The sequence below is a fragment of the Chrysochloris asiatica genome, unplaced genomic scaffold, assembly GCF_000296735.1.
Source record: "Chrysochloris asiatica unplaced genomic scaffold, ChrAsi1.0 scaffold00113, whole genome shotgun sequence".
Taxonomy (NCBI): Eukaryota; Metazoa; Chordata; class Mammalia; order Afrosoricida; family Chrysochloridae; genus Chrysochloris; species Chrysochloris asiatica.
This window is the reverse complement of record NW_006408631.1, coordinates 3,451,207-3,465,682: the sequence shown is the minus strand read 5'-3', so window position 1 is coordinate 3,465,682 and position 14,476 is coordinate 3,451,207. Positions and strand designations below refer to the sequence as shown.

The 14,476-nt window shown below is 39.9% G+C and overlaps 1 protein-coding gene across 2 annotated transcripts in view; it reads right to left on the bottom strand.

Moving 5' to 3' along the window:
• PLCH1 (phospholipase C, eta 1) overlaps positions 1 to 13,441 on the bottom strand; it is a 238,126-nt gene extending 224,685 nt beyond the window's left edge. For both annotated transcript variants that reach the window (XM_006867956.1, XM_006867954.1), the window contains exon 1: positions 13,124 to 13,441. In XM_006867956.1, the coding sequence (XP_006868018.1) occupies positions 13,124 to 13,166 (43 nt within the window). In that variant the 5' untranslated portion in view covers positions 13,167 to 13,441. The remainder of the gene's footprint in view (positions 1 to 13,123) is intronic.
• Between the last annotated feature and the right edge of the window lie 1,035 nt (positions 13,442 to 14,476).

Sequence of the window (14,476 nt, the reverse complement as noted above, 5' to 3'; positions counted from 1 at the left end):
CCTCATCTTTCTCCCGCAGAGCGGCTGGTAGTTTCGAACCACTGACCTTAAGGTTCGCAGCCCAATTCGTAACCACTACGCTACCAGAGCTCCTTAGGTGGCTTAAACTCACAAGTCAGTCTTCAAAAACCCTATACAGGGTTGCTATGAATCAGACCTGACTCGATGACATTTAACAACAACAATTAATTCATCACACAGCTAGGACAAAGACATGGAATAACAATCAGAGCTTCTAATCTCGCTTTAGAAGAGAAAGAATCTTCAAAATTCCTTTCCTCTTCCTCCTGGTTACATACAGGCCACATTTCCTATCACCCTTTGCATGTGATTGTATGCCTATGTGATTGAGTTTGGGGCCAGTGAAATTTGAGCCTTGCCCATAAATAACATCCTCATAAAAATCTTCCATACGTGATCCTCTATTTTTCTGTCCTTTTCTAGGTAGCTAGAAAGGAGATTAAACCCAGGCTAACCTTGTGAGTCACATGTTAAGGACAGCAAAGCCACAAGATGGAAGGGGCCTAGGCCTCCAAATCACCACTTAGAAGAGAACCACCCAACCAGGACACTTTCATTGGACTGTGAAAGCAGCAAGGAATGCATATCAAGCCACTGAGATATTGAACTTTATGTGGAACGAAGTAACATTACCTTAACTCATACAGCCTGTATCTAAGCCCAACATTGTTCAACTACAGCAGAGATGAAAAGATCAGTTTGAGTCCCTGAGTAGTGCTAATGACTAAACACTTGACTACTAGCTGAAAAGCTGGTGGTTCACCCCAACCAAGAAACACCTCAGAAGACAGGTACAGTGATCACTTCTGAAAGATCTCAGCCTTGGGAATACTAGAAGCCGTTCTATATAGCACACATGGGATCGCCACGAATTGGAATAGACTTGACGCCAATTCACAACAACAATAGAAGAGACATGAAGGATGAGTTTACCAGTTTGATGAGGCAAAAAAGATCTTAGTTCAGACAGAGAAAATAAGACAGAAGGTGCAAAATGTTGTAAATGGTTATATAGGAAAGAAGCTAGGCAGTGTGAAGAGAAGCAGCAGAGATAAACATTGGGAAAGGACTTGTGTCTGAGGAAAAAGACTTGGAGGGAAAGAGAGACTGCAACTGTAGAGTCCTGGTGTTACGCCATAGGATAATCACTGCACTGCTACTCAAAGGTCTGCGGTTCAAAACCACCAGCCATTCCCTGTATAAAATTACACTTTATATATAGGGTCACTATGAGTAGAAACCAACTTAAGTGCACTTAACAACAACACCTGGCATTAGCACACTCAACCTGAGGCAGAGAAGGCTATAGGTAGAAAGAAAGTTTCTGGGGTTTCAGGACACCATCGGCCTAATCAGAGCAGAGCTGTGAGTCAGTAAAAGACTGTTCTAGATTGAATTTGATGTTTTAATAGGTTTTTTAAAGGAGTCTTGCTAATGCCCTGGTTAAGTTCTCTGCTGCTAGCTGAGAAATCTTTAGTTTGAAACCACCAGCCACTCCATGGGAGAAAGATGTGGCAGAAGTTACAGCAGTCTACTTCCTTAAAGATTTACATATACAGTCTTGGAAATCCTATAGGGTAGTTCTACTCTGTCCTATGGAGACACTATGAGTTGAAAGTAACTTGACAGCATTTGAGTTTTTAATAGATTCTCTTTTTCTCTGATTATGAAGGTTATCTGCTAATAACAAATGTATAAAGAAGGATGAAGGAGAAAATAAATGACACATAATCCCACAAAGAGAAATACAGTACAAATCATCAGATATATACTCTCTTCAAGGAGTAGAGAATATTGTGGGTAAGCTGTGATTAGCAGAACTGAGTACGTAATCTACTTCTGCACTCATATACTTGAAATAACAACTGCTGTGCTAATTAAAATCAGCTAAGGGTTAATTTATTGCTTTCTTGAATTGTTTTTCCTGCACACCTTTATCATAAGCTTGATTCTTTAGTAGCTATTAAAATATTAAGTACAAAAAGAGGCTTAGAGGGGAGTGATTAACAGTCTAGGAGCAGAGGTCCCTCGGACCATCAAGGGAGAAAAGCAAAAAAGCAGGACCCTACCCAGAGAGGCAGTGAAGCCAGAGATGGAGGCAGAGACGATGATGGGGAGAGATGGAGCGGCTGAGGACTTTAGACTCAGAGAGGGAGAGAGGGGCTGTGTGCTGACGACCAGGGGACAGGTTTGCAGGGTATACCCTTTGGTTGGTTGATGATGCATGGAGAGGATTGTAACCATGGCAATGAAACGATATATACGATAGGATGAATGTAAAACTAATGTTCTCCCTTGTAAACTATCACATAATTCACAATAAAATATTTTAAAAAAGAGAGAGAGGCTTAGAGGAATAATACAAAGAGATTTCAAAAGTTTGTGGGAAAGTTCTATAATTCCATTTTCCAAGAACTTCTTGAAGCCCCCTAATATAAACACAACACTGGCATAGACTAGCATAGATGGTCAGCATGAAAGGAAGGAATTGGAAACAGATGATATGTGTGAAAGATAGCCACTAAAATGAGCAGGCATGTACTATTAGGAGGTGGTGAGGTGCCGTGGAGTTGGTTCTGACTCATAGAGATCCTGTACAGGGTTTCTGAGGCTGCAAATCTTTATGGGAGTAGAAAGCCTCATCTTTCTCCTGTGGAACAGCTGGTAGTTTCCAGATGCTGACCTTGAGGCTAGCAGCCTGATTCGTAACCACTACGCTACCAGAGCTCCTACTATTAGGAGGAGGATAGAGCATTTAGTAAAGGCCTAAAATCAGCACTGGACCACAAAATCAGTTCAAACTCACCAGCTGCTCCTCAGAAACCCTATGCAAGATCACTATGAGTCAAAACTGACCCATAACAATGTTCCAAGCACTTGGTCAGACCTGTTAGACACAGCATCTCATTTTCTCCTCACAACCCTTAGAAATGCACAGAGCTTATAGCTTATGCTCATATTTTCAAAGTGAAGAAAAGGAAAGCCTGAGCAGTTGGCCTAGGTGGTTGGCTCAAAAACTAAGCTGTACTTAGAACTGTTGTTTTTTGCCATTATTTTATCCTGAATCCCAAATTCTCCCAGTCAGTACCAAAGGGCTGGAGCATTCCTGGATTAGAATTTCTAGCACTCTCCCAATCACCCATGTACTTCTTCTCCACACGGGACTACAAAGAAACAATGAAAGGACAAAGTGGAAAAAAATAACAGGTTGCATATGAGAATGGGAGAAGATTTCAGCAATGTGAGTGACAGTACAAGGAGATAATCTGTTGAATAAGTGAGAAATTAAACTGAAGAAGAGAGTATAAAAATAGAAGTAAAAAAAAGCTTAAAACTGAAAAAAGCTGAGAATAAATGAGAGCAAAATAAAATAGTCGTATGGTTAAAATAATGTCAAGAGAAATCATATATAAAGGAATAAAGAGCAGAAGGGGTAAATAATAGGGAAACCAAAACCATTTGCCATAGAGTTGACTATGCCTCACGGTCAGAGTAGAAACATGCTCCTCAGGGTTTCTACTAGCTGATTTTTTAGAAGTCACCGGACTTTTCTTCCAAAGCACCTCTGGATGAACTCAAACTGCCTACCTTTTCTGTTAGCAGTCAAATGCTTAAGAGTTTGCACCATTCCAGGACTCCAAATAACAGGTTGTCATTGTTAAGTGCAGTCAGATCAGTTACAACTCATAGCAGTCCTGAATACGGTTTCCGAGGAGCCGCTGGTGGAATCGAACCACTAATCTTTTGCTTTAGGATAGCAGTCGGAAACCCTATACAGCGTTACACCAGGACTCCAAATAACAGGTAGTTGTTTTTAAGTGCCATCGCGTTGGTTCCAACACACAGCGACCCTGTATAGAGTTTCCTAGGAACGGCTGGTAGGTTTGAACTGCTGACCTTGCAATCAAACCTACTTTGAGGTCCAGTGCATTATCCTGCAATGCCATACCAGGACTCCAAATGTTGCTGTTGTTAAGTGCCACTGAGTTTGTTCCAACCCATGACGAACTTGTATAGGGTTTCATAGGAGCAGTTGATGGGTTTGAACCACCAACCTTGTGGTTAATAGTTCAGTACTAATCCAACAGCACCACATCAGGAATCCATATGCTAATTTCCAAAACAAAAAACCCAATGCCAGTGAGTAGGTTCCAACTCACAGAGACCCTGGAGGGCAGAGGAGACCTGTTCCTTGGTGTTCCCAAGACCATAACTCTTTATGGGAACACACAGGCTCATCGTTCTCCCTTAGAGCAAATGGTGGCTTTGAACAACAGACCTTGCAGTTGACAGTCTAAGGCTTATCCCACACTGACCTTTTTAAATGCAGTGAACCAATGAAACATGGTCCTCAAATAAGTCACATTTCCCCAATGAATATAAAGAAAATGTTAGCCAAGACCTACTATCACAAATTTGCACTAACAGTCAACTAATTTTAAAAAATTCATCACAGAAGTTGATTGTTGTTCTCCATGATATTTGAGGCTTCTGCCAGATCTGCCAGTATTTGTGTTGCTTGTGTTTCTTCTTAATGACATTTTCTCTGTGATTAGAATAATGAAAATATCGCTGAAGATGTCTTAGAAAGATCCCTTTAAATGGGAGAGAAATGTGGGACACAAAGTCATAAAAAAAAGATCGGCCTATTAGTCGGATAGACAGTGGTGGAGTCCCAAGATGATTATGGCTCTTAGTCAGGCTTCAAGGAGCTCTGGTAGCGTAGTGGTTATGAATCAGGCTGCTAACCTCAGGGTCGGCAGTTCAAAACTACCAGCTGTTCCACGGGATAATGCTGAGACTTTCTGCTCCCATAAAAGATGTGCAGCCTCGGAAACCCTGTGCAGGGTCGCTATCAGTCGGACCCAATACTTACCAACAACAACACATACCCATGGCTCACTTTTCAGCAAAAAAATAATAATAATAATAGGCAGTTCTATAGAGGGAATAACAACACTGAGGAAGAATGGCTACCTTCGAATAATCAATCATTTGAGATCAAAAGGGCAGCATTTACCCAAGGACAAAGTTCAGAAGTGTCAGGGAGTTAGTGGGATAAGTGACAGGACGTTGTAGAGATTACAATCTAGGACATGAAGCAAAATGTGTATGACTTGTTGAATGGAAAACTGATCTGCTCTGTAAACCTTCATCCAATTCACAATAAAACATTCTTTAAAAAGAACAAAAGACAGAGTCTCTAAAACCAGTTGTCATGAATTCAATTCCAATGCATAGCAGTGTCATGCACATGAGTGTAGAAATCCACAATGTTTTCAATGGCTGATTTTTCAGACCACTAGGGCTTTCTTCTAAGGTGCCTCAGTCTGGGTAGACTTCAATCACCAGTCTTTTGGTTGGCAACCAATGACTTTCCCTAGGCCAAAACAAATGATAGATAACTGGCTCCAAAGTATTTTATCTTGTTTGTGACAGAGGTAGGGCAATACCAATCATTGATTCTTATCTTCAATGGCTTGCATGTGGTTTTAAAAACCAGATATACTTTCAATTTTCTGTCTATGAAAAAATGGAGCAAACTGGAGAAAGATGGAGGATATATCACACCGAAGAGAAGAGTGTGCATGCTCAGGGTGGGAAAGATGAGAAACACAAGCATCGGGAGAGGAATAAAGTAGCTTCCCTCTTTATTCATTTTATTCTTCTTTTGGCCTTCTGTGCATCTCTTGTTTTCATTCATCATTTTTTCAGGGGGGAAACAAAGGCACAAACTTGACATTTTTTTAAAAGTATAGATTAATAAAGAATATACAATGTAATTCGAATGATTATTTACCACAGTTAATTAAGGATAAGAACAGACCAAGCCCTGTTTTCAACAAAGATGTGATCCCTCCTTCCTCTACCATCCAATACCTATTATTCTCCCCCATCCCTGCCTTATCCTGGTTGAATTCTGGCCTTTTCCTTTTTTCATATCATTAGTGAAAACCTGAAAAAAGATAGGAGTTATAGTAACAACAAGAAGGCTGAGTCCTGGTGTGGATAAGCACTGGACTGCTAACCACAAGATCAGTGGTTAAAACCCACTAGCTGCTCATCAGAAACCCCATACAGAGTCTCTAGGAGGTGGAACAACTCAATGGCACTTAACAATAACAAGGCAGTGTATATGGAGTGCTGGTGGTGCAGTGGATTGAAGGTTGGGCTCTTAACCAGGAGGTTGAGGGTTCAAGCACACAGCTGCTTTGCAGGAGAAAAGAGGAGGCATTACACTTCCATACAGATTTATAGACTCTGAAGCAGAGCGGTTCTACTCTGTACAGTCGGAATTAACTCGATGACAGTGGTTTTTTTTTAGGGGGATAAGGGTGTGTGTTGTTTATATTACAGAGTGAGTCACATCATTGCATTAGTGCAGCTTCCATTAAAGAACTGAATTTTTATGTGCTCAGAAAAATGGAGAGAATGTACAGTGTAAATTGTGTGGATCATTCCATACTCAGCCCTATTTTTCCTCATTGACCCCAGTATAAATATGAGCTAGTCCCTCAACTGGACTCCATTTCTAAGTGTCTGTCGTATAAAGAGTGTCTCTCCCAGCTTTTCTTTTTCTTTTTCTTTTTTTTTTTGTTTTAAGCTTAACTTCAACTGTTTTATACCTTTCTTATTCTCTCATTTCTGTCCTCTTTATTTGATTGTTGTTGGTTGCTAAGCGCTGTTGAATCGATTCCGACTCAGTGACCCTGTATAGGGTTTCCAAGGAGCGGCTGGTGAGCTTGAATCACCAACCTTGCAGCCCAGCATATTAACCCGCAGCCCCACACCAGGGCTCCGCCCCAGGACTAAGGACTCTGCCTTAGAAGGATATAAATCCAGATGGCAAAACATTCATCATGGTTATGTTTGAGGAGTGGGAAAGTTAGGAGGAAATTCTATTTAGCACTTAGTAAAAATCATCATTGTTTAGTTTTTTTAAAGTCAGTGGGTATAACTTTAGACATCAAAATAAAACAAAGAATAAAGACAAGGGCAAATGATGATGGATGAACTGAGACTTGAGGGAAAATGTACAAAGAAACGTTACAAAAGCCAGAGTAATAATGCTCTCCTACAGAGCTGCCGCCTTTAATTCCATCCCTTCTTTTCTCTTCTCCTAATTTTGGAGCTACATTTTTTTGAAGGTGTTTCAGTATCCTGCTTGTATAGTCTCTCAATTTTTGCCTTTTTATCCTCTCCCTGGGGGAAAAAAAAAAAAACGGACAATACTGACACAGATCTTAAAGAAAAGCAATAAGCAACAAGTCAATGACTAAGAAGAAAATCTTATGTTACATACATCACCAACCATGACTTGTTTTTCTTAAACAGATCAATAGAAACAATCATTCACCTTCCTTGAAGAGACAGCTGAAGTAACTCTAGCTCATTCATGGTAACTTCTGTTTTGTTGGCAAGAAATTAGAGACAGTAACGGATCATTTGTCAAAACCTCAATGACTCGGGTTCATGGCCTTGATGTGCTTGAGTCAGTTTCTCAAGTAACTATTCCTCAGAGCACTTCTAGAGTCTTTTTCCTAAAATCATACTTTCATATCATCTATCTATTCTAAAGACTACCATCCTCTCCCTCATTGATTAGATCAAGTTCAAAGTCAGGCAGATGCAGAAAGCCCTTTATGACCTGTCCCAACCTGACCATCCTTACAATATTATACCTCTACACCAAACCCTCATAACTGACCACACTATTATCCTCTCTGTCTCTCAGGAACTACTCATCTATGGGTCCATTTACTCAAGGAAATGTCAAAGCAAGCTGTTGTTGGGCAACGGCATCTAGAGGAAGGAGGAGTTAAGCTGAGGTGTCTTTACAAAGATAGTAGAGAGACTTTATGCACTGGACTACTAACCTAAATGAGTTCTGGGGTAGTGCCAACAAGGTCGGTGGTTCAAATCCACCAGCTATTCCTTGGAAACCCTATACAGAGTCGCTGTGAATTGGAACTGGCTCAACAGCACTTAACAACAACAACAATTAGCCTAAACATTGGAGGATTAAATCCACCCAGTGGTAATGAAGAAGAAGGAAGGTTTGACGAGACGCTTCCATAAAGATTACAGTTAAGAAAACCCTACGGAGTTGTAGTTAACAAGTATGTGTATGTATATGCAGAAGAATAAACCAATAAACTATTGCTATTGAGTCTATTTCAACTCATAGCAACCTTATAGGATGAGTAAAACTTCCCTACGAGATTTCCAAGGCTGTAATCTCAAAGTTGACATCTCAAATCCCATCAGCAACTCCTCAGAAACCCTACTCAGGGTCGCTGCGCATCGGAACTGACTCGATGGCACTTAACAACAACAATAGCAATCTCTGGTATGGCGCTGTAAGATAAGCACTGGACTATTAACCACTAGGTCGGTAATTCAAATCCTCAGAAACTCTGTACAGGCTTGCTACAAGTCGGAACTGGCTCCAAGGCACTTAACAACAACAATGCTGACAGAAGCAGACTGTCGCATTTTTCTCCTGGTGCGCCGCTGTTGGGTTGAAACCATGACCTTTTGGTTGGCTGCAGAGTTCTTTAACCACTATGCCAGCAGGTCTCCTTATTCAGAAGAACAAGCAATGTGACTTCTAGGACAGCTTTGGTAAGGGCACAGCACCCAAAGTACATCTAGCCTAAGAAATCTCAGTGGATAGGTCTCCTTGTGTAGCACTGTAGGATCAGCAATGGGCTGTGAACCACAAGGTCAGCAGTTCAAACCAACCAGTTGTTCCTTGGAGACCCAAAGCAGGGTCTCTATGAGTTAGAACCAACTCAGTGGCACTTAGCAACAACAACATCACTGTAGTCTTACCTAGTTACAGAGGTTTAGTTACTAAACAACAGCCTTCTTCTGGTCTCCCTGGCTCCAGCCTCAGTCTTCCCCCATCAGTCTCAAAATTAAATAAAAATTATTATTTTCTTTCAGTAGCTCATAGTGTAGTTTTCAGAGAGTTCATTCTAAAATTCTAATCTGACTATGCTTTTCCCAGCTTAAAACCTTCTGTTGTTTTCTGTTTTGTTTTGGCTGCCTTTTTTTTTTTTTAAGTGCCCATACTCCTTATCCTGGATTTTTGTTGTTAGGTGCCCAGTAAGTTGTTTCGGTCTCATAGCTTCCCCAAGTGAAAGAGTAGAACTGTCCCTTTGGTTTTCTGGACTATAATCTTTACAGGAAGCAGGTCCCCAGGTTTTTTCCAGTAGAGCTACTGAGTGGGTTCAAACCACAGCAGTTAAACTTTAAAATTCTACCACCAGAGCTCCTTATAATACCTGGTCCTTGCCTGCTTCTCCGTATCTATATTCCCTTGCTTTTTCCACCTGATAAAATCTTCATGGCTAATTCAAATGTCATCTCCAGATATCCTTCACTGACTTCTCCATGCCCCAGATACCTCAAAAACACACCTCTATTATAGTCCTGTGATAATATATAATTAGAGCAATATAGGTTTAGACCATAAACTAAGACTTACTGGAAGAAAGATTGTCATTTTTATTGATTTTCACATCCCAACCAGAACCTTGTGAGGGGGCTTCAAAAAGTCCAGGGGAAAATGGAATGGAAAGGTAATGGAATTTTCCCACAAACTTGTTAAAGCTCTCTCATAAATAAAACTCACTGCCATCCAGTTGATTCCAATGCCTAGTAAGCCTCCAAAGAGTTTCCAAGGCTGTGAAAAAAGCAAAAAGCCACCTCTTTCAACTTGGAGCGACTACTGGGTTTGAATTGTCAACCTTGTGGTTAGCAGTCCATTGTACACTGCCACCTGGGCTCCTTCTCCTCATATACATAAAGTTGCACTCAATACCAGGGAACTTCAAAAAGTTCATGGAAATGTCCATTGTCCTAGCATCCCTTTTTTTTTTTTTTTCATGAATTTTGACGCCCTATCATATGTCTTTGTTTATTGACAAATTATTAGGTGTTCTACAAGAAACTCAATTTTATGCTTCCTAACCATTTAAAAAAAGAAGAGGAAAAAAGGCCTGTACACTGAATTACAATGACATGATATATGAGAGAAACCGCAGATGTTTTTTGTTTGTGGGTTTTTTTGCCATCAAGTCAGTTCTAACTCATGGCAATCCCATATTGTCAGAGTAAAATTGTGTCCTGTAGAGTTTTCAATGTCTGATTTTTCAGAAGTAGGATAGCCAGGCTTTTCTTCCAAGGCACCTCTAGATGGGCTCGAACCTCCAACCTTTCAATTAGCAGCCAAGTGTGTTAACCACATGCACCATCCAAGGACTCAGCGGTTCAAGCTCACCAGCTGCTCCTGGGAAACCCTATACAGGGTCGCTATGCGTCAGAACCAACTTGACGGCACTTAGCAACAAACACCAAATACGGTCACTATAAGGAGCCCAGGTATGGTGCTGCAAGATAAGCAAGGTCATTTGAACTGCAAGGTTGGTGGTTCGAATTCACCAGCCACTCCTCGGAAACCCTATACAGAGTTGTTATGAATTGGAACTGGTTTGAGGCGCTTAGCAATAACAACACTGGTCAAAATCAAGTAGATGGCAGTAGATTTGGGTTTTGTCGGGAGTGGGGGGGGGAGGCGGGCTTTGGGATAGCGTCGTTCTGAATCTGAATTGACTTGACAGCAGTGGGTTGGATTGGGTTTTGCTATATAAGTAAAAATCTGAGAGAAGGAAAAGAGCAGGGTTAACTACCATGAGCTGATAATGGGGGAGGGGTGTGATCAGACCACAGATCTGCTCTGTGTGTCTGAGAAAACTCCGTAGCTCCTCCATGCCTATGCATTTTCTTCTTATAAAAGAATGATGAGGCTGTTACAGCTTCTTCCTGTTTTTCATATGGAGGACTCACTCCCGCACTGACATCAGCCCCTCCTCAAGACATTCACACTCAGCATGCACACTGCTTCCCTGGAGGCTAAACTAAACCACCACCACCACCACCACCACCACCCCCGGCAGAAATTGATAGCATATGATATGAAAAGTTCTGGGTCAAAGTGCTTTTTTTTTAGCACCTTAGAAGAAATATAAAAATTTCCTAATAAAGTAAACAAAATATACATGATCCATATTTTTATAACTGTGTCACCTTATACTTCTATAGTCCTTTCCAATCTCCCAAATGCTTCCTCAGTAATTCTTATAACAACCTTGTGAGGTAAGCAAGAAAGTATTATCTTTGCTACTCAAGAGGACACTGAAGTTCCTAGACACATCAAGGTTATAAAAACAATTGCCTGACATGCCTCAAGCTTGCTACTGTTTTTAGGTTGCAGTTCGAGCCCTTCGCAGCCTCATAGTCTCCTTTTACAAATCATGAGACAGATGCCTTCTAATTGAAGTTTTCATGTAGTATACTGTGCATGAGGCTAGTATGATAACAGTAAAATAAATAATTTCCTAAGCATATCAATAATACTCTGAAAGGATGTTTCTCAACTTTGTATTCCAGTCAAAAGAAACCACTTTCACTAACATTACTGCTTAATAATGCAACTCTTATTTCATGAGAATTCAAAATCTATTCATTTTACATACTGTGAAACAGAGTTGATCCATATCATTCAAAATGTTCCACTTAAACTAGATGTGGAAGTCAGAAAAAAACCATCTCTTAAAAAGTAGTCTCGCTACCAGTTGAGATTTTGGCTCATCAACCAAGATGAACAGTCAGCAAAGGAAATTTCTCCTTCCACAATATAGGTCATAAAACAAATCATGCAAAATCTATCCAATAAAATATAAAACACATTTTAAAAAATCTCTAATAAGACCATATGCATGTAAAGATATCTATCTTCAAACAAGACACCTCAGATTCATCAACATTAAAAAGCTCGTATGACTACTAGAAAAATAATTCAAATTCCCACAATTCTTAAGAATTAAATGAAAGCTTTAATTTAAAGTTGACTGTGTGTAGTAGAAGTAACAGGGGTCATTCTCATCATGACATCTATGCTCTGTAAAGCAAGAGAATCCTAATGGCATCTTATGCAATTCATTTTACTCCTACAGTTCACACAGAAAAGAGTTTCCAAATATACTAAAATTAATGCACAACACTCTAAATGGAAAAATCCTCCTGACAAACTGCATATCAAATAAGCCAAACCCTGCACTATTTCTGCATAAGAGCTCCTTTCAAGGTTTAGAACACTGAGTTATACTCAGGTAATCCCAACCATAGTATCATTTAATATTTTGAATAAAGAGCAGGTGTCACTGCTGGCACTGTAAACATGGGACATTGAAGCACATACCATAAACTAGCAACAATCAGTAAATCAGCTCTCAACCCAAGCATAATTATGATAAAGTTACATTTGAGTAGATGCACATGAATAATCTAAAATGACAGATGAATTTCACTTTGAAGTTAAGTTTAAGAGACATTTCTTGACATGTCGTTTATTCTGCCTGGCCAGGTAGGAATAGTTCTTGTAATTCAAGAACCATCTCCACATATTTTACATTTCTGATCTCATTCATACTTTAAAATGTTTCTCTTAGGCTACTAGAGCTGACAGATAGGCTCTAAGAACATGCTATAGGGACTCTGCCTCCATTTTATCTGTGACATTTCCTTTTATAAAGCTAATTATTTCAATACCTATGACAGTCTTTAACTGCTATAAAGTGGGAATCGTGCAGAGAAGAATACTAGAGAAAGTTAAAATACATTTCTATATCTAATCCAACATTAATCAAAATGAAAAAGACTTGACAATGTTTAAATTAAAATGCCACTGTCAGTAAGTGTCAGACAAATGGAATTTTTAAGCATGTCTGTATCATTGATTTGTAACCTAAGCATACAAATGACTTTTGTTGCTGAGCACTTTATCATAATAGATGCACTTCCCATTTGTCAGCATGCAAATTCTATCATTATAAAAGTACACATTTGCAAGAAAAAGCACTTTTACCCAATCAAAAATACTTGGTTACCTTTTCATCTCATATTGAAATAGAACATCCCAAACATTTAAGAGTTGAAATATATCTTTAACTTAACATGAAACAAAATAAGAAATGTATGCTGTCTTTTTCTAGGGCTATTAAACTTACATTAAAATTAGTAGCATGGCTCTTACCTTTTTCTGGACTTAAGTTTTTATACACTTCAAGGTCTGCCATTAAATTTAATATTGCTACACATTATTGGCAAGAGCAGCAAAATTTCTCTCTAAAGGCAAAGCCTTTTTCTGATTCACAGCTCCAAAAAAAGGGAGAGGGGGGTAAAAAAAGAAATCCTTAGCAGCCCCAAATTTGGTTCATGCTGCCCTTTAAGGCATGATGAGATCTTCACAATTCAGGCTTTACAGTGTAGAGAAAATTAATCCATGAGATCTGATTAGAGAACTTTGTCCCAAAGTGAAAAGCACAGCCAGAGAGGAACACTGGCAGCCTCTGCTCAGAGCTGCCGCTATTGTGGGAATGCAGGCTCTGTGGCTACTTTAGGTAGGAGACAAACAGGCTTAGTGCAGCGAATAAAGCCCTCAAGGCATTATGCACATTTAATGCCTTGGGAAGTGTATGTCTTTAACCATCAAAGAAACCCTCTTCACCTACGGAGGTCACTGAGAAACTGATTGCCATGGTAGTGACGCAGGCTAAACGCAGAGTATGAACATGCACACACAGAGACGCGCATACCGAGACACACACAGATGCACACACACAGACACGCACGCTCTCGGACGCAAACATCGCCCACCGCAGGCGAAAACTGTCTGTTAATCATCTACATGTGGTCCATTAACATGCTATAGGGCACTTCTGCGCCACCTGGGTTTGAGCACGTATTTATATTGAAAATGTCAACGCTTTCTTATAATTGCTGTCCTTGTTCTACACACAAACATAACAATGATCATGGAAAAAACTACAATGTTTCCAACAGAATAAAGAGTTTTTAAACATTTAGGTAATGAGGACTACTTGTCGGGTGAAAATCACACCCTTGTGGTCAAGGTAAGTAGCATGAATGGGTCTGGAAACACCAGTTTTTAGTGAATGAGAGAGTATATTATTCTAGAAGATATTTTACAAGTAATTTACTCGGGTAGGAGTAGTGGTGAGGTGCCATTGAGTCCATTCCGATTTATACTGATCCTGGATTGGGTTTCCGAGGAGCAAATGGTGAGTTTGAACTGCCAATACTGTGGTTCAAATCTACTCTGCACTCCAGTGCGTATCCTACAAGGCCACACCAGCAAACCCCACTAATGAGTCTTAGTTACTGCTGAGCTATCAACGGTGTATATGGGCACACACAATCAGGCTACCCTTCTGGCAAAGCTGTAATTGATATGCATACAGACATACTATACAAAATAGCAGTTAAAAATTTAGAAGTCCATCAGCCTGGGTTCAAATTCCAATCCTGCTACTTACTATGTAACTTTGGGTTTCCATATTTATACAATGTGCATAATAACAGTTCC